Source organism: Schistocerca serialis, chromosome 1, assembly GCF_023864345.2.
Source record: "Schistocerca serialis cubense isolate TAMUIC-IGC-003099 chromosome 1, iqSchSeri2.2, whole genome shotgun sequence".
NCBI lineage: Eukaryota > Metazoa > Arthropoda > Insecta > Orthoptera > Acrididae > Schistocerca > Schistocerca serialis.
This window is the reverse complement of record NC_064638.1, coordinates 1,158,952,858-1,158,977,923: the sequence shown is the minus strand read 5'-3', so window position 1 is coordinate 1,158,977,923 and position 25,066 is coordinate 1,158,952,858. Positions and strand designations below refer to the sequence as shown.

Here is a 25,066-nt window from a genome sequence, read left to right as displayed (position 1 = left end):
TTGTGAGTTGGCGAAGTCAACGAATGCCAAATGAAGGTTGCAATAACAGACTAATGTACAGTGTAGCCTAAATGTTTACGTTCACGTCATATTCAATCGGTCAGTTTCATCCTAACGCCAGGTGTACCGTACTCATTTCAGTTTCTTGTTGGATTGATCGCGTAGTCTGGTGACGAACTGCTGCGAATCGTTGTAGTTATACGGAAGGTCTCCAAGGTTTAAGATCTTTGATATTTTGGTCCCCCGAAGATCTGGGTGTCTGTTGTTAATGACCTCGTAGAAGGAGGAGGTGAAAATGTTTTCGTCTAGGGGATTGTTGCTGTGTCGGAGATTAGCGTCAACTTCGAAGAGTATACAGAGCCGTACGTTTATGCTGAAACCACCTCTAAATGGCGGTGGCGAGTAAGTAACTTTGCGTAGGCATAGTCAGGTAATAAGGCATTCTAAATGAAGCAGACGATTTTTTTTTACAAGCATTTTGTCGATGTTCCGGGCTTATCATCAAAATAGTCAGACGTCAGTCACTGTAGATCGCAAAATGTATAGCAGGTGTTTATGAAAAACTAGGTTGGAGAGTGTTTCAGTTGTTGATGCACTTTTAGTCCAGTTGCAGTGTATATTTGTAAGGCTTACGTTTTATAGCAGAAATTGTGACATGCAGTTTTGGTGACAGTTGTTTCCATTGATGTTCATGAACTCAAGGAAAATGTATACTTACTAAGAGAAATAAACCATCCGTTTCTGAAGAAGTCATTTTGTACTTGGTTGCCAGCAAGGGTAAACGTTTCATGTCTGTGCGAAAACATTGGTGCAAGTTTACTTTCAAATAATACACGCTCATCAAAATAAGTTAGCATTAAATCGAGATAGAAACAACGGTTTATGCAAATACTGTATTTTGTTCGCGGAAACTTTAATGTTTTAAGTCCAGATGCCTTCATGATTTGGATGTGACTAGAAAAAGTTGTCAGATGTTGGCTGCAACATTCAGTTATGTTGTGATATGAAACAATTAAGTGTATAGCAAAAGCCAAACTAACGTGTGCAAGAACAATACAAGAATAAGATGTTCGCATCAGACCAGTAGATAAAAATTTGACATTGTTACATATAACATCACTTGCAACTCTTCTTTCCTTTAAAACAAGTGACAGTGGAAAACAGAAGAATTATCCTAGTGGTATTTTCTGTAACTGTACTCCATGGGTCATAGCATCGTGATAAGGATACTTCAACATTATAAATACCCCTTGCAACGGTGGGGATTACATTTTTTAAAATTTATTTTTCATCCTTTGGTGACTATTTCTAGAATTGGATTCATCAATATACACATGCCTGTTACTGCAAAGTGTTTCTGTATTTACTCACAAACATAAATTAGAGTTGCCAGCACATCATTACATGATGTTGTATGGGATCTGTAGACAAATGATATTTTAATGGATTCGTAGATTTTAACGTGTATACTTGGCTCCAAGAATTCATTTACATTGTGACGACAGGCTGAGACCAGGTGACATCTTAGTTTTTATTTGAATGTAGACATTATTTTTCAGTTATTTATGCTGTATGGAGGTTTTTTATAAAATTTGCAGCTGGCTATTTCAGGATCATTGTCATTTAACATAAGTGTATTTTTGTTTGTTAATAACAACAGATGAGGAGGGTATTTTACTAAGAGTAGCGCAGAAGAAAATTAAACTCAAAAAGAGAGAATATGAAATGTGTAGTCTCATAGTTCTTAATGTACATAACTGATGTTCCAAAACAAAAGAAACGTAATTTTATTCAGCCATTTGATGTAGGCTATTTCAATTGATACATGTTGTTTGGGGTCAAGCAATGTGAGTCATCCACTTGGATCACTGATATAATGCTAATGGCTAAAGTGATGTTACCTGTTGGTGTGGATATTTACAGGCTTGTTGAAAAAAAGCCAACAAAAATGAAAGCAAAAAAATTGGTTGTGGTGACAGGCTAATCTGTAGCTTTGCCCGAGGTCTAGGTTAGGTTGCAAGGTGACAGTTAGGTTGTGGGTTGGCAAAGCCAACAAATGTGGAACTAAATAAACCTGGTCATGGTGACACACTGATTTGTAGCTTAGACTGAAAAAATTGCCACTGATCTCACATTGTCACAATGTTGTTTACATCATTTATCACATGTTTCCGATATTATCACTGGTAAAAGTTCATTACACAATGACATTTATGTAGTGTACTATACAATTCAGTGTCTGTATAAAACAGATTGCAGCATAATAAATGGATGGCATTGTATAATGTTTTTAATTCTTTAAAGTTATGACTGATTCCCTGTGTTTAAATTTGCATACATGTTGTTTATCAAAATTTCATGTCAGTTACGTCTATTTTCTACTTGTGCATGCATGATTATTTAAAATTTACCCTCCAACAAACAGAAAATTCGTTTAAGGAGTAAAATTGAGTTTTCTACAATATTTCTCTGACTGTGTGGTGCAAGGCATTAATGTTCTTTATTTGGGTGATATCATTTGGAAGGCAGTTGAATAGGTATGTTCCCATGTGTGTTGAACTTTTCTCATAATGTCTTGTCATGTGAACTGTTCTTAGTTTTTGGTAGTTTCTTGTTTCATAGTGATGAACCTCAAATTTTTTTTAAACTAATATTCTTATCTTTGTAGGGATATGAGTTTTTTGTAACCACATGTCTTGACATAAACTGATGAACTTTTGTTCAAGGATAATGAAAAGATATTCAGTTATTTTAGTTTCGGAAAATTATTACCCCCAACCAGAAGAAATCAATTTTTACAAAACTTTATTCTTATTTATGACATACAAATTACAAATAAATACAAAACTACTAACTTATAAGTATAAATATGATAAATGTTGCATCATAAATCACTCTTGTGTCTGGCTGGACAAAATTAATGCCAACAAAATTTTCTGCTTCATTTTACAATAGATATTAAGATCTTGAAGACAGCTGATTGCCTGTTCTGCACACCGAGAACTGATAGACTTGATGGTTCTTGATTCCAAAACTTTTTCACGCAGTTTAATGGTTTTCCATGAACCAGTGAGCTGCTGCGCAGCTTCTGATAGTCATTTGCATGCTACACACGGTCATTAAACTAATGATCTGCTCATCTGTAAGAGATGATCCTGTGAATTGGAATAGTGAGTCTCTGCTCTCTGGTATAAGAACAAATGCCGAAAGAGCTTGTATTGCTCGGGAGTTCTGTCTTGTGTCACTTACATTTGGTATTTTCTGAAGCTTAACCTTATAGTCCAGTGAAACTGTCAGAAAAAAAAGCCTGTACCTTGCAAAAGGTGGGGTAGAAGATTTTATTTTATTAACCCGTTCATATTGTTGGAAAGGTTAGAAAACGAAGTTTTCCCAACAAATGGGAAAACTTTCTGCAGTCAAAAAACTTCGAAAATTTCGGACTTTTTTCAGTTTTTTCAAAATATATCTGTTTCATTTGCTCCTATCGCTTTGACGTCTATTTTCGTTTTTAAAGAGCACAAAATTCTCTACAAATTTGATTCTTACCATTTTTTTTCTACTCCCAGTATCTAAGGCACTACAGCATGTCAAAAAATACCATTTTTTTCAAATTTCGAGCAAAGTGGCAAATTACCTAATTTTTGAACACTGTTATTTCAGTTTCTATTTGTGTGGTATAAACATATTACTCATCATGTTATTCATTGGAATGTACCATCTCACTCTGCTGCAGGGCCAGGACAAACAGCATCATATTCAGTAACTACGAACACATTCACATCGGATTGCGTGAAGTTTATTTGTGTTACAATATGTAATACGATTGCATGCAGGTGCTGTACATTTTCTACAGTTGATTGACGTTAATGATCAGTTATAAGAAAAAGTATGTAGGAATTGTTCTTTAGCAGACAAAAGCGTATTTATTCTTTGGCTTTCGTTCCAGTGGAAGATGTAAAGTCAGGTGGACCGTGTAAATTTTTTGTCATTGATGGAAGGTACTTATCCACAAAGTGACTTGGACTCGAAATGTTTGCTTCAAGTCAATAGCCCAAAGCTATGTTTCTTACCTGCAACGTCATTTTGGATCTCAATTTGCTATTGTATTTGATGGGCATCCATGTGAGGGAGACAAATGTAGCACAAAGAGTGCTGAGAGGATTCGTAGGTCCAAAAAACATTCTTCGGTTGATGTTGTGGTTGAATCAGAGATGGTGAACCAAGTCCCTCAGGACAAGTTCTTGGTACAACGAACGAAACAAGATGCGTTTGATCACACTTCTTAAAAAGGAATTTCTGGAGTGTAGCACTGAATTGCTCCAGGCACAAGATGATGCTGACGTTATGATTGTAACATCTGCCATTTCAAGAACCAAAGATTTTGGAAGTATTGTCATTGTAGGAGAAGATGTTGACCTGCTTGTGCTCATGACCGGTTTGGGGCAAGGCATTGAAAGCTTATTTTTCTTAAAGCCAGGAAGAAGAAATGCAGAAGACATGTGGTTTTCCACTGCAGCTTACTAGTTTGACAGTGAATATGTTCTGTTCACTTACGCATTTAGCGGATGTGATACAACATCCCCATTTTTTGGTCAAGGAAAAATTAAGTGCTGCAATATTGTTGCAAAAAATGAACACCTAACCTCAGCCCTTTGCACGTTCAATAAACCACATGCTACCCGTGTAGAAATAATAACAGCAGGAGAACAGGTTACCTATCGCATTGTATAGTGGAGGTGTCAGCAGTTCCCACACACTAGACCACTTGCGGTACCAGCTATTCGCCAAGTCTGCCACAAAAAGCAAACTGAATGTTGCACGGTTGCCACCTATACAAGATGCTACACATCATTCGTTGCGGACTTACCAACAAGTCCAAAGTTGGATGGGAAACCTCCTGAGAAATGTGGCTGGAATCACAGTGACCACGGTCCAATACCCATTATAATGAGCCAAGATCCAGCACCTGAAGCACTTCTTCACATTGTTTCATGCTCATGCAAGCTGAACTGTGGCGGAGCGTGCTCCTGCAGAAAAGCGGGTTTGAAATGTTCTTCAATTTGTAAGAAATGTATTGGGGTCAACTGTGAAAACGTGCCAAAATTTTTATATGAAGACAGTGAAGAAGATGTTATGGAGGATGTTGAGGAAACCGCTGACGAAATCAACGAACTTGCTGAAGCTGACTCGCTGTTTAAAGAAGAGGTCAATCTGGGATCAACTCTATGTACAGACCCTGAATCCGTAACTCAAGGCATTTCTGGTGACACTGAGGAACCTGGCCCATCAAAAAGTTGGAAATGATGCTCATATCTGTCTCAAGTGTGCTAAAGTGCGATATTACAAGTATTGCACACCCAGAACTGTCAACATTTTTTAGTAACTATGCATTTTAATTGTAATAAAGCTACTTATTTTTAATGTCAACTGCGTGGCTTTTATACACAAGAATAATTACCTACCTAATTAGGTTGCCTATTGCAGCTAATAATAGTTCAGTTTCCTGAGACAGATTATATTGTGTGTGTGTGTGTGTGTGTGTGTGTGTCTTAATAATGTATTTTTATATTTATAGTTTTACAAATACCAGGGCAGAGGTGCCCCATAGTGAACTTGAGGTAGTGATGTAAGAATCACAATAGTTGGGTGCCCAGCAATCCTCATGTTGCATACAGAGAAATTGAATACCTGAAAGTGAGGTGGTAAATTCCAACATATAACATGATGTATAATGTATTTATACTACACAAACAGAAACAGAAAAAATAGTGTTCAAAAATAAGGTATCTTGCCACTATGCTCAAAATTTGAAAAATTGATATTTTTTGAGGCGCTGTAGCACCTTAGATATTGGGAGTAGAAAAAAATGGCAACAATCAAATTTGTAGAGAATTTTGTGCTCTTTAAAAAAGAAAATAGACATTAAAGCGATAGGAGCAAATGAAACTGAGATTTTGAAAAAACTGAAAAAAGGTCGAAAATTTCCAAGTTTTTTGACTGCAGAAAGTTTTCCCAAGCGAAATTTTGTTGGCAAAACTCGGTTTTCTGATCTTTCCAACCATATGAACGAGTTGAAAAAATAAACTCTTCTACCCCACCTTTTGCAAGGTATATCTGCAATTTGACTGGACTACTTGGGAAACCTTCCAGTTTCTTCATATCACAACCCCATTCCAAAGTTTCAGTAATCTCATCTTGAATACTCTGAAAAATTCATCTTGAGTTGCTCATAATTCTCGCCAAGTTCTGGGATAAATGGATTCTCAATATTTGGTGAATGTGTTATTTCCTCCAAGTTCACCATTCGTTATTATGTGAAGAGCACTGCCAAGAACATGGTGTCCAGATAATAAATTGTGGTTCTCCTAGTTTCTTTTGAGCAAGCTGTCTTGAATTATTATACCATTCATTCTTCCAGTGTTCACATTCATAGCGTCAGCAACAGTCATCTTTACACTCATCCGTAAACTGTATTCTTTGAGAACAGCTGTTGTTCCTTTGACAGTAGTAGATCTAATGTTTCCACCTTCACTTCTCTTCATTCGTTCTTGAAGACAAACACCTGATATTCTTTGTTACCAATATGCTTACCATCGCAATTTAGCGACTAGCTTTCTAAGTGTAGTGTTTTCTTTATTTCTACTTTGATTTTATCGGCTTCTCAAGGTGTCTGAATGTCGGTCTTACCTTCAGATAATTATCAGCAAATGGTTGGCCCTTTGGAGCTTAATATCTTTGAACTTGTTACTAATTGGGTTGCAGTTTTTGTTTTGTTGTACTTCTTCCCTGTACCTGTGGGCTGTTCACACAAACTATTGGACTCCTGATATCAACTGTCAGACTGTGATGTGATGTACGTGAAGTATAAGGGATGATCAAAAAGTTTCCATTCGAAGGTCGTACAATCCAGAATTGGTATACCAATGATGCAAAATCCCTATGAGCTTTGAGGCAGTCATCCCATCAGTGCACCAGGTTGAAGACACCCATTTACTAAAACACCATATCCTGCTGTATGAAGAAGTCTATAATTGCGTGCTGCACATCCTCATCCAATAGGAATAGTTGACCCTTCAAGGCTGTTTTAAGAGACCGAGGGCGTATGATAATCATATGGGGATGGATCAGGACTGTAGGGTGGGTACTCGAGTGTCTTCCACTTGAGACGGTGTAACTCTCCTGCATTCCGAAATTTGCAGTATGAAAATATGTGTTATCATGAATCGGCAGCACCCGTTGTCGCGCACCATTTCATAATGGTCGTTTTCAACAGACATGTTACCTCCCTTGCTGCATTTGCCTAGCTATCCCACAGTCCTAGCAGCCAGAGTAAAGATTGAGGGAATAGTGCTTAAGCTATAGTCAGAGGTTTAATACTCTGTGAAGTCTTTCACTCTGCAGTTAAGTTGGCACGGCAGTGGTTTCGTAAGGGTGCAGATAGTACACCAAACTTTTCAATATCATGAAGTTTCACAGTTAGGCAATCTGCCATCTGAAAAATAGAATTGTTAAAACTGTCTTATTCTTGTGGTAGTTAAAGCATCAGTAATAAAATCGAGATGTAATCTTCTATTTAGTTTTGATATTACAGGCAGGATTAAGCTTAGTGGCAGTAGATGGATTTTTAAAACTTTTTAAAATGCTTTCTGATTTTAATACACCGATCACTTCTAAAGAAACTTCCTTGAATCTGCTATTTATTTGCCCCCCGATAAAAATAAAAATATTTGTGTAATCCACTTATTAAAACTCTACATGGCAGTGCCATTTACCACATAATTTATGAAATTTCTTTGTTTCAGTAAATTTTGTATAAAATCTAGCAACAAGACCACAGATTGCATTAGGCTATAAATTCAAAATGTTGACTGTAACATTAAGAATTTATAATTTGATTGGTTGTTTGCCATGGATGCCATTTTGATGTCATTAATCAGTAGAAAGTTTGTGCTTCTTCAGTTTCTCCCAGCGTATTTGTCAATTGAACAGCCTATCATTGTCATGCCAGTTTGTAGTGTCCAGCGGGCTCGACATTTCAGGGATCAGACATGTCTTCATTGTGAGGTGCTGACAAACTGAGCTCCTGAGGATGTACAGCCAACTTATATCCTCTCCCATGCAGGGCGTACCCAATGCGGCCGCCTGATAGCGCATGTTGAGATGCTAGCATCGGCTTCTGTGGTAGCATTCATGAGTATGCTCTGCCTGTCCTGGTTGCCAGATCATTTTGTTTGCTGAAAGTCTCCGTAATTAAACCCATTACTGGTTCCAAAGCCTTGATAAGATTATAGACACAATCTCGGTTGATGAGATCATCCCTGGTGCAAATTTCTACAGCCCCTCTAACGATGCTGTCCCAGTATTTGGAAGTCTGTGTAAACATCCTGATATGTTTGTACTCTATTGGACAAGTCTTGGGCAAACAGTGCTCTGCGACCATGTTGGGATACATCAGATCGAGTGTGTCTCCTTTGTTCTTGGTAATGATGTCTGACAGTATGCCATGTCTGTCTAATACATGTATTTCGATATTGACATAGAACTGGCATACACTGACCCTCCACAAACCGAGATCATCTTTAACATTTCTCAATAGTGCTTGTGTTTTGTTGGGTGGGCAAAAGACAATTTTTACTCAGTACTTCTTCAGTATGCATCTGATTTTTCCCGATAGTGTGCCAGTGTACGATATAAAGGTAGTGACTGCCTCTTCCTCCATGACTGCTTCCATCTTCACTAGTTGTACTGTTGTGATGGGGTAGAGAGCATATCTAATCTCCGCCATTCTGGATACCCATTTTTTTGGATCACAGTTCTGAGGTGTTCCAGCTCCTGGAGTAGACTCTCAGTGTACAAGATGGTGCATGTCCTGTATACTAGAGTTTTTATCATCCCATTCCTGTGTGAAGGGTGGTGGCAGCTGTCTATGTACAAAAACAGGTCAGTGCGCATTTTCTTCCGATACATACAGTGGTCCAGAGTTCAAATGTGTAAGAAAGTTGAGGAGTTTGTCCCTTCCATTGGGCCAGACGATGATCATGTCATCCACATAAAGGAAAGAAAAATGTGAGTTTCCATTTGGTTAATGCCAGGGCTTTCTTCTCGAGGTAGTCTATATACAAATTTGTGACCACAGGCAATGTGGGCTACTCATTGCTACTCCTTCCGTTTGTTCATAGTGTTCCCCATTAAACAGAAAATGCGTGGAAGTCAGGACATGCCTGAAAAGGTCATGCATGGCCTTCTCGTCAAATTTCTGACCAATAAGCGCTAGTGACTGTCTTTGAGGCATTCTGGGGAATAATGAAATTGTGTCAAAACTCACCAGAATACGAGTCTTTCATCCTGAAGTTGTAAAGGCCTTTTACAAAATCCACGAAATTGCAGATATGATGAGGGCATTTACCCAAATAAGAGCTTAACATTTCTGTCGGAAACTCAGTTCGATGGAGACAAGTCCGATCATCAAAACATTGTGACTGTTGGACACTAAATTGGCAGTACACACGTGGACTGTTTGGCTGACAAATATGCTGGATGAAACTGAAGAGTCACATCATGTACCTTTATGGGGGAGGAGATGTATCATAGCTTGAAGAAATTTGACCAGCTGTACCACCAAAGATGCCATTTGCTGAGTGCTCTTGCAATTCTGAAACTTTGCTAAAGTCACGCATCGCATTGACTCTGCAACAACCAGGAGAATTAAGAGGCGGGTCAGCCTTGCCTTGCTATGTGGAGGGTGCTCTTTACCCATCAAAACCCTGAGTACAACTCCCAGGAACTGTTTAAACTACATTTACAACTGATCAATTATTTTAATTCCGGGATCTGGGACTGGACTTAGCGTTACCAGGGTGGTGGGTGATTCTGCCCATAGGAAGGCCACAAGACCGTAACTATCAAAATTATCTCATCTTTCTGACAAACCATCACTGGAGGCCCCATGTGAGGTGGTTATCAATCTGACAGACACGGAGCTGAGTGACAATGCAGTTTGTTATGGAGAAGGGACTTAATTTTGTTCCCACTCCTTAGTTCATACTGGTTGCAGGCATCATTGGCGCAGTTGAACAGTTTACGGTGCGACTACCGGCCGAAGAAGCTGAAGAAGTATGTCGTGAAACCAGCCATGCTCTGATGAAAACTAAGTCCATGAAGTTGAACATTACCAGCAGAGAGAGAGAGAGAGAGAGAGAGAGAGAGAGAGAGAGAGAGAGAGAGAGAGGGGGGGGGGGGGGGCTATTCAGGACCTAGGAGTGTGCCCTCAGATTGTTGTCTTATCTGCAGACAAAGGCAAAACCACTGTTGCTCTTTCCCACTATGACTACATTGAGAAGGTGCAGAGGTTGCTAGATGACGGCTCCTATTCAATTCAATTCAATTTTTATTATCACATAACATGCCTTATACAATCAAAGATTGTGACATAGGTGACTTGTCAGTTTTAACACTATATATGACAATACTAAAAATACAATAAACTAATAATATACATGGTGTAACATCTTCAAAGAGGTATTTTAATTACAATTATAATGCATTGTTACCATTTATGAAATCTTTTACACTATAGTAACATTTATCTTTCAGATATTTTTCCAGGTCTCTTTTGGTGCCTTTTACATTTGGGTCATCCATATCTTTCCATATTTTATTTACAAATTTCATGCCCATATAGTATGGGGTTTTTTCATATGATTTTAAACGGTGGGTAGGTAACATGTAGCTCGTTCTATGTCTTGTATCATATTGATGCAAGAAGAAGTTGCCCTCAAAAAGTTGTGGGTTTCTTTTCGTGAAAGTGAGAGTTTCATAGATGTATATGCTTGGAATGCTCATTAGATCCAGTTTTACAAATAAAGGTTTGCAGTGTTGCTTTGGTTTTGCTCCCACCGTTGCCCGGATGATTCTTTTTTGTAATCTAAAAGCTCTAAGTAAATTTGTTTTTTCAGACCCCCAGAAAATTATACTATACCTAATGACTGAAACAAAATATGCATTATATACAGTTTTTCTTATAGCTAAATCAGTAATACTATACAAGATATTCATAATATATACAAGGCTATTCAGTCGACCCAGTAATTTGTCCACATGGCGACTATAGGAAGATCAATGCTGACCCTGCAAAGATGATGGAGAACAAGACTAGGGCTCTTCTCAAGGACACGGATTTACTGGAGGAGATCACAAAGAATCTATTACCTCAAGGATTTTACTGCCAAGACTTTATTGACTCCCTTAAGTTCACACAGATGGGGTGCCATTGTGCCCCAATGTCAGCAACATTAGGGCGCCTTCATATTTTCTGGCAGAATACCTGATGGAAGTACTGAGCCCTTATGTTGGTAAATGCACTCATCACATCTACAATTCTGTGAATTTTGTAAAATGCCTCAACAACTTCATGATGAAAGATTCATTATCCTGTTGAGTTTCAATGGTGTTTTGTTATTCCCCTGGACTTATCTATGAGAGCCACTTTAGCTTATTGGTGAGAAATAGAAGGCCACTGAACTTTTCAGGCATGTCCTGACCGCCACATATTTTCTATTTAATGGAGAACTCTATGAACAAATGGAAGGAATCATAGAGGGCAACCCACTATCGCCTGTGGTCGCAAATTTGTATATGCAGTACTTTGACAAAGAAGCCCTGGCATAATCCAAATTGAAACCCACGTGCTCTTCTTCTTCTTCTTCTTCTTCTTCTTCTTCTTTTTTATGTGGATGACATGTTTGTATGCTGACCCCCTGGGAGGAACAAACTCCTTGACTTCCTTACATATCCCAACATAAATTCACTATGGAGACAAAGTGGAAGGAACATTTACCATTCCTGGATGTTATGCTCAAGAGAAGAGCTGACGGCACCCTTGGCCTGTGTGTGTACTGGGAGAAAACGCGCACTGACCTGTATTTGTATGCAGACAGTTGCCACCATCCTTCACAGAGGAATGTGGTACTAAAAACACTAGTACACAGGGCGTGCACCATCTCAGATGCCGAGTGTCTGCCTAAAGACCTGGAACATGTCAGGATTGTATTCTGAAAGAAACGGGTACCCAGAATGGCAGATTAGGAATGCTCTCTGCCCTACCACAACAGTACAAGCTGTGAAGACTGAAGAAGTCACGGAGGACGAGGCAGCCACTGCCTTTATACTGTACACTGATGCACTATCAGGAAAAATCGGATGCATATTGAAGAAGCACCGAGTAAAAACTGTTTTGCGTGCCCAGTAAAACTCAAGCATTATTAAGATGTGTCAAAGATATTCTTGGTTTGTCGATGGCTGGTGTATACCAGATTCCATGTCAATGTGGAAAGACATGTATTGAACAGACAGTGCACACTGTTGAAGACTGTTAACGAGAACATGAGAGGCACACTCAAGTGATGTTTCCCAACAAGCAAGCAGTTACAGAGCACTGTTTGTCAAAGATTCATGCCATGGGATATGAACATACCAGGATCCTGTCACAGACTTCCAAATACTGGGACAGTGTTGTTAATTAACATATCTGACAATGGCGAGATGTCTGATGTGCTGATGAACTGAACTCCAGAGGATGAGCGGCCGACTTGTATCCTCACCCCCAGCCAGCCATTCCCTCCGCAGGCTGAGCCTGTGAATCAGTGGACATGGAAACGCTGGTGTCGGTACCTGTTGTAACGCTGTTGTAGGTGCTTTGTCTGCCCAGGTCACCAGATTGTTTTGTTTGCTGAGAGTCTTCTTAATTAAACTCGGTGCTGGTCCCCAAGCCTTGATAAGATTATACCTGCAATCTTGGTTGAGGAGATGGTCCCTAGTCTGAATTCTATGGCCTCTCAAACAACACTATTGAAGTAGAAAGGAGTAGTTGTGAATAAGCATCACAGTAAGCAGATCTGAAGCATATGAAATCTGATGTTAATTTGTACTTTTGTGGATGAAGCTTATTTTGTCATTTTTGCATGTAATCTACACTTACAATTAGTTCAGAATGCGATAAGTTACATAGTGGACACTGCTTTGTATTGTTTGTAGTTTATGTACGTAGAACAAGGAGCGAAAGGCTATTTACAATTTGTACAGAAACCAGATGGCAGTTAAGAGTCGAGGGGTATGAAAGGGAAGCAGTGGTTGGGAAGGGAGTGAGGCAGGTTGTAGCCTATCCCCGATGTTATTCAATCTGTATATTGAGCAAGCAGTAAAGGAAACAAAAGAAAAATTTGGAGTAGGATTTAAAATCCATGGAGAAGAAATAAAAACTTTGAGGTTCGCCGATGACATTGTAATTGTCAGAGACAGCAAAGGACCTGGAAGAGCAGTTGAACAGAATGGACAGTGTCTTCAAAAGAGGATATAACATGAACATCAACAAAAGAAAAACGAGGATAATGGAATGTAGACGAATTAAGTCGGGTGATGCTGAGGGTATTAGATTAGGAAATGAGACGCTTAAAGTAGTAAATGAGTTTTGCTATTTGGGGAGCAAAATAACTGACCATGGTCGAAGTAGAGAGGATATAAAATGTAGGTTGGCAATGGCAAGGAAAGCATTTGTGAAGAAGAGAAATTTGTTAACATCAAGTTTAGATTTAAGTGTCAGGAAGCCATTTCCGAACGTATTTGTATGGAACGTAGCCATGTATGGAAGTGAAACATGGATGATAAATAGTTCGGACAAGAGGAGAATAGTAGCTTTCGAAATGTGGTGCTACAGAAGAATGCTGAAGATTAGATGGGTAGATCACATAACTAATGAGGAGGTATTGAATAGAATTGGGGAGAAGAGAAGTTTGTGGCACAACTTGCCTAAAAGAAGGGATCAGTTGGTAGGGCATGTTCTGAGGTATCAAGGGATCACCAATTTAGTATTGGAGGGCAGCATGGACGGTAAAAATCGTAGAGGGAGGCCAAGAGATGAATACACTAAGCAGATTCAGAAGGATGTAGGCTGCAGCAAGGAGATGAAGAAGCTTACAAGGGATAGAGTAGCATGGAGAGTGGTATCAAACCAGTCTCTGGACTGAAGACCGCAACACCAACATGTACATAATACACATCAAAATGCTCATCCATTATCTAATATATGTTACAGGCCACTTTGTTACCACAACCTTTATTTAGTATTCACATTCATTGGCTTCACCAATTCTCAACTAGATTGTCACCTTTCAACCTAAATTGGATCTATCTAATTTAGAAAGTATGTTACAGATTCCCATCTACTATTTCATTCGTAATGATTTCAGTGAGAGTAAGTGGGTAAACTCTTACCCACCAAATAAACATTCTGTTGCCTGTTTATTTAAGTAATTGACATACAGAAATTTAACGTCTGTTGCCACAATGTTGCATTACCTTATTTTTTCAGAAGAGTTTTTTCCATAATCTCATTAAGTTTTTTATATAATTTGAAAGGCATTCAAAAGAAAAGATATAAAACAAGAATGTAGATATAATTGCAGTCTTTATTAGAAAGTAATCATCAGAGGCTGAGCACAATTATCCCACTGTTGAGCCAAATGCTTTCCTGTTCTCAGCATCCCTGTGGTAGGGACAGGAGCCAGTACTCCACTGTGTCCTTCAGTTCATCATTAGAGTTGAAATGTTTCCCGTTGAGATGCATTTTTTAGCGGACCAAACACGTGCAAGTCACAGGCCGACGTATCGGATTCTGAGGGGGATGTTCGAGTTGCTCCGACTTGAACTTGGCCATTGCACTTTGTGTGACATGAGAGATGTGTGGACACCATCAGTTCAGGCTGTTTGCTCATAATGGACTCGCATAAGCTGTGGAGTGTCTCACAGTATGTGTCACTGTTAATGGTTTTTCAGTGCTCGAGGAATTTGATGGATATTGGACCTCTGACTTCAAAAAAGACAGTGAGCATCACCTTGCCTGCTGAGAGTACAGTTTCAAAGTTTCTAGGGGTAGGTGATGACACATACTTCACTCTCCTAGATGTCTCGCTACATTATCCCACAGCAGCATAAGCAAATTTCCAGTGGTGTGGTTGCTGCAACATTTCATACCGTTTAATTTGAAAACTCCTTATATTTGAGCATTGTTTGTGTTATTGTGGAATCATAAAATAATGCAAGATTTTCTGTAACTTTTATCCAACAGGTCTTTGAAGAACAGCCTGTGTTACTTCTTGTTGCCCCAACACTGTAAATAAAAAATATTTTGACTTTCTTTGGCATGCAGACTACTTTTTAAAAGTTTTGTGTGCTCTGTGATTTACCTATTGGTACTGTCTCTCATTTTGACACTGTGTGTATAAAAAGAGGTCAGAATAAAGTGCAACGCACCAAAACATCAAAATCTACTATATATAGCCTAAACTTTGTTTTAATTTTACTTATTTAATACTACTGTGTGGATATACAGTATAAATATATGTTTAGTAACATTTCTTTATATGTTGCCAGATATGTATACCGATCAGCTCCAAAACCACATGCAAAAATTACAATATTCTTAGCAGAAGCAGTCGGAGCCTACATGTGGTGGTGGATCCTGTGGCACCTTTGGCATGAACCCGAGCATATTACAGTAAGACTATTTCTGCTCAAAATTTCTTTACTGTTCCTTCCTTTTTTGCTTTTGACACAGGTTCTTACATCTGCACTGATTTACTAAAAGAAAATAATACATGTTGTGTGTTGTATTATGTTTGTGAAGACCAAGTTTGACTTGCCAGAAAACACATTTATGCATTAATAGTTTTAACTATTATGCAGTACAATTATAAGCAGGACTTTTTTTAATGTTTGGTTTTCTTTACAAGAAAGTCACAGTAGTATCACAGTAATAGTAGTAATGGTACTGAATGTATACTTTGTTTGAGTTTTAGGTTTCCCAAGCAGATTCTATATACATTTGTGTTTTGCCATAAAACTTCCTCCCTGTCAGAACATTTTCCTCTGCAAACATACTAACCATATTAAATGAAAAGCATTTAAAGTCAGTGCGCAAGCTGTCATTGATTAAAACAACTGCATGATGGAGGCTGGTTGGTACTGGCAATCCTATTACCATGTCTGAATGTGCTTTTGTGGCCCAAGAATTCTTCTGTAAGCCAGAGTTGCTGGTGTTAACAATAATGATGCACAGTCTTAATATTCTCAATATAATGGTCACACTGCCTCAAATATCAGAAGAGAAAGATAACCTAAGTACATTGAAATGTATCATTTGCAGAGTTGATATCTGCTCTCTTACCTTGGCACTATTGAGTGCCATGTGAGTTCATATACTTCAGATGCGGCGTCAAAGTCAATTCCTGATTCAATATGAGGGTAAGAAACTTCATTGATTCTTTAAGACATGTAACAGCGTCCCCTCTTTTATCTTAAATAAATTAAAGAAAGAACAACCAAAATTAAAGTCAATAAACAAACTTCTGTTATAAGAAATAGAAACTGTTTCACCATACAATTTCTCCAACCTGTTAAGACTTAGCTGTAGCTGATGAAACAATGACGTCAGGCTGGAAGTAGGATAGCAAATAGAAATCATCCAAGAATAAATAGTGGTACTGAAGCTAGTTACTGTGAAGACAGGCTGTCTCTGATTATCACAAGCAAATTAACAGTTAAAGTTTTACCTTTTATTCTTCCTTCTATTAAAGAGATCAATTCCGTATCATTATGAGAGGGTCTTGAGACAACTAATGGGAAGGGTATAATAAAGTACACGCCTGAGAATGAACACTCTGTCCTTTGTGAAGTATTGGGTTCCGCTTTACACGCCAGCAACCCTGATAAAAAGAGGCTGTCACTCTACATTTTTCCATTTGTACGAGGGTTATTTGGAAAGTAAGGAATGATCGGTCGCAAAATGGAAACCACAGTGAAAATCTGATGAAGTTTTGCACAGGTGTGTTGGGCAGTGCCTTCAGCATGCCCGTCGATCGCGTTATGTCATTCTTTTTAGTTCTGAACTCACAGGGAGCATATAATGATACCTAGAACAATAGTGTCTCCTGCCAAGTATGAGGGCCTGGTGATAAATTTCGCCTGAAGCTATGCAGCATTGTCCGCCCAGACAGCTGAGTGGTCAGTGCGGCAGCCTGTCACGCCAAGGGGCCCGGTTTCAGTTCCCGGCTGGGTTGAACATTCTCTCCGCTCAGGGACTGGGTGTTGTGTTGTCCTCATTATCATTTCATCATCATCATCATCATCAGTGTAAGGCAACGGGAAATGTTTGATTACCTACAATACAGCCCATATTCGTCTCTCTCTGAGTTTCATCTCTGCTCACATGAACCACTGTCTATGAAGACAACATTTTGGCTTAGACAGCGAGCTGTAGACCAGCATAGAGAATTGGCAGAAAGCACTGGTGGCTGCCTTCTATAACGAGGGTATTGGAAAGTTGGTGCAACACTACAACAAACGTCTAAGTCAGATTGGCAACCATGGAGTTTAGTTGCTGGAAGTTGTAGCTAACTGTTGCAAATAAAACAGTTTTGATTTTCACTGTGGTTTCCATTTCGCGATCTATCGTTCCTTATTTTCCGAATAGCCCTCGTATATCCCTGGCCGTGGTGTGATTAATTAGCAAGAACCTTCTGCTTACCTCTTGGCCAAGTGAAACTCATAAATTTATAATTTAATAAATGCTTCACTAAATTTGGTAGAGATTATATTTAACAAAAAGCCTTTCTTCTTCTTCTTCTTCTTCTTCTTCTTCTTCTTCTTCTTCTTGCTTTTTTCAAAATAATGTTATTACCATGAAAGACATAAAATATGATGTGCCCCGAATGGTGACAAAGAGCACCAATAAAATTTTATATTCTTGTTTACATGTGAATTGTCAACTGTATTCTGTTGTCACCCATCCAGTTAAGAATATTCAGTAAGCAATAATGGATGTGCAGCGATATAAAATTCTGGCTGTGCTTTGTGTGGTATTTTGATACAGGAGATTGATTTTCTTTGAAATGATGACTTATTTGACTGCTTTCTTTAACAAGATATTGTTGCAGTGATCACATTCTGGTTGCAAAAACTCCAGAATTGATGACAATGTAGAACTGTTTTTTTTATTATTATTATTATTTATTTATTTTTTATTTGCCCTTTCATTAATGAATTTTCATTTGTAGCAAAAGCAGTGCTTTCTAGCAAAAATTTCAGTAATGACAGTTGCAAATGGCCATTCTTACAGCTTTCCAAAACATAAATACTTTTACAATAGAAATAGCAACAGCATTAATAGACTGTATGTACAATGTCTCAGTTTAGCCACATAATTACATTGCATTTTTTAGAAAATTGGTGATAAGAGACCTTTTAGGCAACCTATACTCTGCCAAAAACCTGAAAATCTGACATTAAAAAATCTTTTCCTAAATTTTTAGTAGTTATTTGTTGTTGTACAGCATACAGAGTTAATCAAATATTTTAAGTTCCACTATCTGCTCTATAAGTTTATGCCAAGAAAAGAAGGGAAAAAAGTCCATATTTAGTACCAGCACTTTCCATTAAGCATTACATCTAATTAATTTTTCTCTCACACTACCTGAAAATTGCAACTTGCCACCTATTTTCTTTTCAGGCAGATGTGGGCTATCTTCATTCACTACAGCGTGACAATCACACTACGGATATGCCTCAGTGTATTAAGTCTAGCTAAGACACGGCCAAGTCAAGCAGGGCCAACTTAAAAATGTAATTAATGGAACTTCCCCAAGTACAGTAATAAAATTCATGCCATTACATTGGTGGCTTTCATATCTCTCTCTCTCTCTCTCTCTCTCTCTCTCTCTCTCTCTCTCTCTCTCTCTCTCTCTCTCTCTCTCACACACACACACACACACACACACACACACACACACACACATTTACAATGATTATTAGTTTATTTTGCAAACACTTACTTTGCATATCCTTAGCAAACATGTTTACTAGCCTATTTGATCTCATGTGTGGTGCAAATGCTTCACTTAGTGGTAACAAGTAAGATTAAATTCTTGTTGGATCTTCGGAGAAGGATAAAATTCTTCATTTATGGGGTCTTGGCATGAGACCTTATATGAGGTCCCAAAGTAATTAAAGTCCTCCAAGTTGGTAGGATGTAGAGTTTGGATGAAAATTATCATACACAGGATAATGAAACGTGCAGTTCCAACAGTTGTCTTTTTTAACAAAACTAATAATTGTGGCTGTGACCAGCTAATATCAAAACACTCATTCGCAGAGCACACAAGAAGCAACTCTCAATGTTTGTGACACCTCAATTCCTCTCCCTTTCACTGCCTGTTTGTTGACTGGACTGTTTACACTGACTTGTATATTGTACCTCACAGACTCCAGTTCTTTGCAAAAGTATGACCTACTTGTGGGCCCAGTGTTACTTAATTTCCACAATCACAATGTTGACCTTACATAGACACTAAGTGACAAGAGGCAGACAAACAGAAGTTGCCAACACTAACAAAAGAGTAAAATGGATGTGAACCTGTACATCTACATATACATAGATGCTCCGCAAACCACCATAAGGCGCATGGCGGAGGGTACCCTGTACCACTACTTGTCATTTCCCTTTCTGTTCCACTCACAGAGTGAGGAAAAGTGACTGTCTGCACGACTCTGTATGAGCCCTAGTTTCTCGTATCTTATTGTCATGGTCCATATGTGCGATGTATGTTAGTGGGAGCAGAATCATTCAGCAGTTGGCTTCAAATGCAGGTTCTCTAAATTTGCTCAACAGTGTTTCCTGAAATGAACGCTGCTTTTCATCCAGGGGGCATCTCCATAACACTGAAGTTTTGTTTGAACGTACCAGTAACAACTCTAGCAGCCCTTCTCTGAGTTACGTCAATGTCTTCCTTCAATCCGACCTGGTACATATCCCAAACACTAGAACAGTACTCAAGAATAGGATGCACCAGTGTTCTATATGTGGTCTCCTAAACAGGTGAAACACTCTTTCCTAAAATTCTCCCAATGAAGCGAAGTTGACCATTTGCCTTCCCTACGCTCCACATGTTGTAAGGAAAGCATGGAAACCGTCTGAAAATGAATCATAATGATTCGAAACTGGTAACAGTACCCTTTGAATAAAGGAACTGAAAGTAAAATTGTGGCTGGTTGCTGTCCCAACACCATCAACAGTTAATTGTGTTGAAGGCAAATTCATTTGAGAAAATGAATAAATCAAGAGACAGATTTGATGACCAGTACTTACCTTCAGGAGGCAAAATGTGTAGGACACTGTCTGATTAAAGTTGTGAGACACCACTATGTAATGCAGTCTCACCAATGTAAAAGGAGGCAGAGAATACTTTGTTGTCAGAACAGAACAACAGAATGGTTTGGTCAGGAGAGCTTAATAATTTCTGTCGTGATCATTGGATATCACCTGAGTGACAGATCCATCAGAGATGTTTCCACGCTTCTAAAGCTGCTCAAGTCAACCATTGGTGATGTTCTTGTGAAGTGGGAATGCAAAGAGAAAAACCACAGATAAACCAAGACCAAGTGGGCCTCATGCATTTGTAGGGGGTTCAAAAGAATTGAGTACAGTCATCTGGCAGCTCCTTGTAAGTTGTGTATTTCTGTAGTCAGTGCTAGACAATACATCATCGTGTAAACAGCAATGCTATTGGACATTGAATGAGTGGAAGCAATGGACTTGCAGTGATGAAACACACTATACCATGTGGCACTCAGGTGGAAGGATTTGGATTTCCATCTGTGGTGCCAACTGAAGTACAGTGGAGGTATCGGTAGAGTATGGTATGGGGGTGTGTTTTGTGGTTTGGGTTGTAATCCCCATATTGTGCCAAAGAAAATGCTGAATGCGGAAGTGTATGACCACATTGTACAACACTGCTTACTGTAGGGGAACAGATCGGAGACAGTTACTGTTTCTATTAGCAAGACAGTACACCCTGTCATAAAGTAGGTTCTTGAGGCAATGGTTTACGGACAATAATATTTCTGATTTTGACTGCCCTGCCTACAGTTCCAACCTGAATCCAATGAAACACCTCTGGGATGATTTAGAGCCTGAACTTCACTCCTGCCCTGTGCCAGACTCACCATTTTCTCTGGTTTCAGCTCTTGAGAAAGAATGGGCTGCCATTGCTCCACAGACATTCAGACACCTCACTGAAAGCGTCCCCAGCAGAGTATAAGCAGTCACAAAGGCAAAGGGTGGACAAACCCCATATTAATGTCCACTAATAGGTGTGTTGATACTTTTGATCAGATATTGTATTGCTGATAGTCAAATATAAATGTTAAAGTGACTCACTACCCAGCTTTTGGAACATTAGATTTTTCCTCTCATCTAGGTGTGTTGAGTGACTTTCCCTCCCTTTTCAATCTTCCCAGCATATCCCTCTCTCCTTCCCAAGAAAGGGAGTATTAGTATGCTAGGTAGTGTGTCAATCTCACTTTTAGACGTGTCTATCGGCAGTACTACACAATTTGCCTACAAAGACAAATACTGAAGAGGAATTCTGTCACATAACTTGCAAAGTCAACATGATTTCAATTGCCTTTGAATGGTCTTCATCTGCAATGTGACAGTAGCAAAATGCTGATGTTAAAAAAGGTCAAAAGATTAACTGCAGCCTCTGTTATCTGTGGAATGAAATAATCAAAAGTGAAGCTAATACGGCTTTGTTTTAGATCTGTTTTTCCATTTGATTAATTTGATGTACTGTCTTGTATACCCTTCTTAGCTTAAGTCATTCCCCAGATTCCACCTGTCACTCTAAACTGCTCAAGAGAATGTTGCATAAGAATCTTGCAAGTGTCACTGACCATTGTATTATATGTAATGTTTGCTTACCTGCTGTTATTCTTATTTTAAGTATCTTCTTTGAATTTGCCTTCATAGATAAAATAACATTTGTGACCAACTTTCCTTTGTTGTTTACAGGGCGAATTTCCATATCCTGATCCATCAAAATGGACAGATGAAGAGCTAGGCATACCACCAGATGAAGAGGAATAAACGAGAATTGTTTCTTTAGTGCTGCAGAATTTATTTCTATTTATATAGATTAAGAACTGTTTGTGAATTTGTATATAAAGTGTAAATTGTAATGTATTCAGTCTGGTCTGCGAGCTCTTGCAAACATAATTTGGATATGTAATGCACGTTCTCAGACTTTTCAAGTAAAGCGTGAATCACACTTCCATTTTTATCTGTGGGTTTAATAAAGACAGTTTGGATGCAACTAAAATAATGGTGTGAAATCAGTTTTGCTTTAAAAATATATGGCGTATATTTCAGCATCTGTAAAATTATTACAAGAATGAAAAATGCACTTCCGCTAGATGAACACTGCAAAGTTAGGGCAAGGTGCTCCCGAATAAATAGCATGCTTGTTCTGTGATATGTTAATAAAAAAAGAGAAGAAAAATAAATGGATATTCATATTTGAATTGAAAAGCATCTACTTATGTAATTACTTCTCTAATATGGTGGGTGATGGAAGAATCCAGGGATATATGTGGGTAACGCCAAGTATACATTGTGAAAATTGAAGGAATAAACAACTATATATATATCATATATTTATACATACAGGCACATCATTTTAAGGCTGAAAGAAATAAGCAACAAGCAGTGTTCTAAGAAATGGTGATTGTTTTCTAAACATAATTTTATTTGTGGATGATGAACATTGACAACAACAGAACGGCTTCAGTTATTACTACAGAACATTTCTGCTGTAATAAGGAAATATGCCTTACACTTTTAAGCCTTACTAATAGTGTTCTGTTGTATTCTAGTGAAAAGAGTGTAGTAGTGTTCTGTAAAGATAGTGGAGGTAGCTCAACACTTAATTTAGGTAGCTGGTAGGTGCGTACTATTTTCACGATGCGCTAGGAAGTCTGTCTATGCTTGTGTTAATAAAGACATTTCACTTAAACAAAATGTATTCCGGAAGGGGGACAACTATGGAAAGAGTTTCACATTTCAATTATTTTGATTGTGACTGTTGGCTTCAAAACTTTAAATTAAAATCATATCATAAACTTAGGTGTTAAAAAAATAATAAAGGGCAGCTACTAGTGAAAGCTTTAATAACACTGAATTAAATAACACTGATACTCAAGAAAGAAAAGCATTACAGAATAATTTTTAAATAGAGGAATATTTTTATGATGCCTGTCGGCATTGGTGTTCATTTTTTAACAGAATGTAATGGTCATTTCCAAAATAATGAGATTACTGAGCATGTATAGTGTTCACGTTATTTAGAAAAAAAGTCAAATCAGCTGGAACAACATATTTCTGAACAAGGATAACACAGTAAGTCATGTGAAGCGTGATGTTCTAACTCCAAAGATTAAATATTAACAGAAATCCAACATGTCAGAGGCTTCAGGAGTAGAGAAAAAGTGGCTCCAACTTACAGATTCCAGTAGGAAGTAGCAGATATTCAAATTAGATGTCCTACAACTGTCAGTTACAGCAGTTATGAAAGTGGAAAACTCCCAAATAACTCATAATTGAAGACCTATCTTTAAAAAATCATGACTAATGTTGGTATAATAAAAGAAAAAGCCATTTGGATTGGTAAATTATTTATTACTTGATTCAATCTGATGAACAGATCACCTTCAGATCTAGTGCCTTGAAGGGTATCAAGCATTGTGAATATAACAGTACAAATAAACTATGTAAAATGTACAATTCAGAATTGCAGTTGGCTTACTGTTGCAATTGTGTGGTAGCTAGGAGGTGTCCCCAGATCAAAATATTTTGATGTAGAAGACATTAATTTAAATGTTTTTGACATTGCTTCAGTGTGGGGGTGATCTGAAAGTAATATTACCCTTGATGAATCAAGTTAACCAAGATTGTTAGCAATTCTTGTTATTACTATGACCAGTTTCAACAGATCCACGCTGTCATCATCGGATCTTGTAATATTATTTGTACATGCTCGTTAAAATACTGAAAGTCACATAGTGATGTTGTGTCAAATAAAATGTGTAGGGAACATCAGCTTGTCACAAATAAATTAACACACAATTAAAAACATGTTGTGCTGATGTCCCAGCATATACTAATCACTTGACACTCCCAGTTGCTATTGATAAATGTTTCTTTTGTTTATGTTGAGGGTCAATTGCCACTCCCTAGACAAGGTGTCACAAAAAGCCCCATGGAAGTTCTGAAGTTGTCTACTATGTCATTTATATATTGTGAAGAGCAGTGGATCTATAACACTCCCTTGGGGAATGCACTTTTATGGATAAAGACTTCTCCTTTGAGAATTACATGTCGTGCTCCGTTTGCTGGAAACTCTTCAATCCAGTCTCTCAGTTCATTTATGCTGAATGCGTTACCGTTACTTATGTAATGTAAGTTATGGAAATTTCTTGCCTGACGAATCAGTGTCTTTCTAGCTTTGTATTTAATTTTGCTTTGCTTCTTTTGACTACATCATAACTTCCAATTTGAAAATTGTGTAGTACTGTCATGTTCCTTGTAATTCCCAATAAAATCTCTCAAATTTTTAGTTTGATTTTGTTCTAGTCAAATTCATTTTCCATTTCTTTCCTTCTGGAAAAAGTGTTAAAGACAAACATGTTCACACCAAATACTAGTAATGTAGTTTCCAGAGTTTCACACTGACAAGTCATTCTTTAGTTTTATTCTGTTTTTGCATTAATATCCATTGTTACGATCTTGTAATGGAGTTTGCATTCGTTTATCACTTTCTGCAACTCTTTATAGCCATCCTCTGCTGCCTCATCAGAAAGTGAACGTATTGGTGCATAAACTAGCATCAGATACCTTTGTGGGCCTTTACAGACAGGCACTGCCATCAATATCAGGGTTGCCACGGGTTCTGGAAATCAGGGATTTTCAAAGACGTTAGGGAAATTTGGAAAAAAAAGACCCTCATTTTTGTCTCAGTAGATGAAATGGTTTGTTTAATGCGGTGTCATGCATTGTCGCTGGCTGGGTGCAGCTGGCACATGCGCCGCTTCCCTACTCCCTCTTCCTACTGCTTCTCCCCTTCCTACCACTCCCCCAAGCTTGCAGCCAGTGCTGCCACCACTTGCCACTGCTAGTTTAGCAGCT

The 25,066-nt window shown here is 38.2% G+C and overlaps 1 protein-coding gene across 1 annotated transcript; it reads left to right on the top strand.

The window, feature by feature from the left end:
* The first annotated feature begins 211 nt into the window (after positions 1-211).
* On the top strand, positions 212-22,417 carry LOC126418093 (NADH dehydrogenase [ubiquinone] 1 beta subcomplex subunit 2, mitochondrial-like). Its single transcript, XM_050085166.1, has 3 exons — positions 212-402; positions 15,427-15,550; positions 21,899-22,417. Exons 1-3 carry the CDS (start codon positions 296-298, stop codon positions 21,971-21,973), a joined length of 306 nt encoding a protein of 101 aa, XP_049941123.1. The 5' UTR covers positions 212-295; the 3' UTR covers positions 21,974-22,417.
* Positions 22,418-25,066: the final 2,649 nt, after the last annotated feature.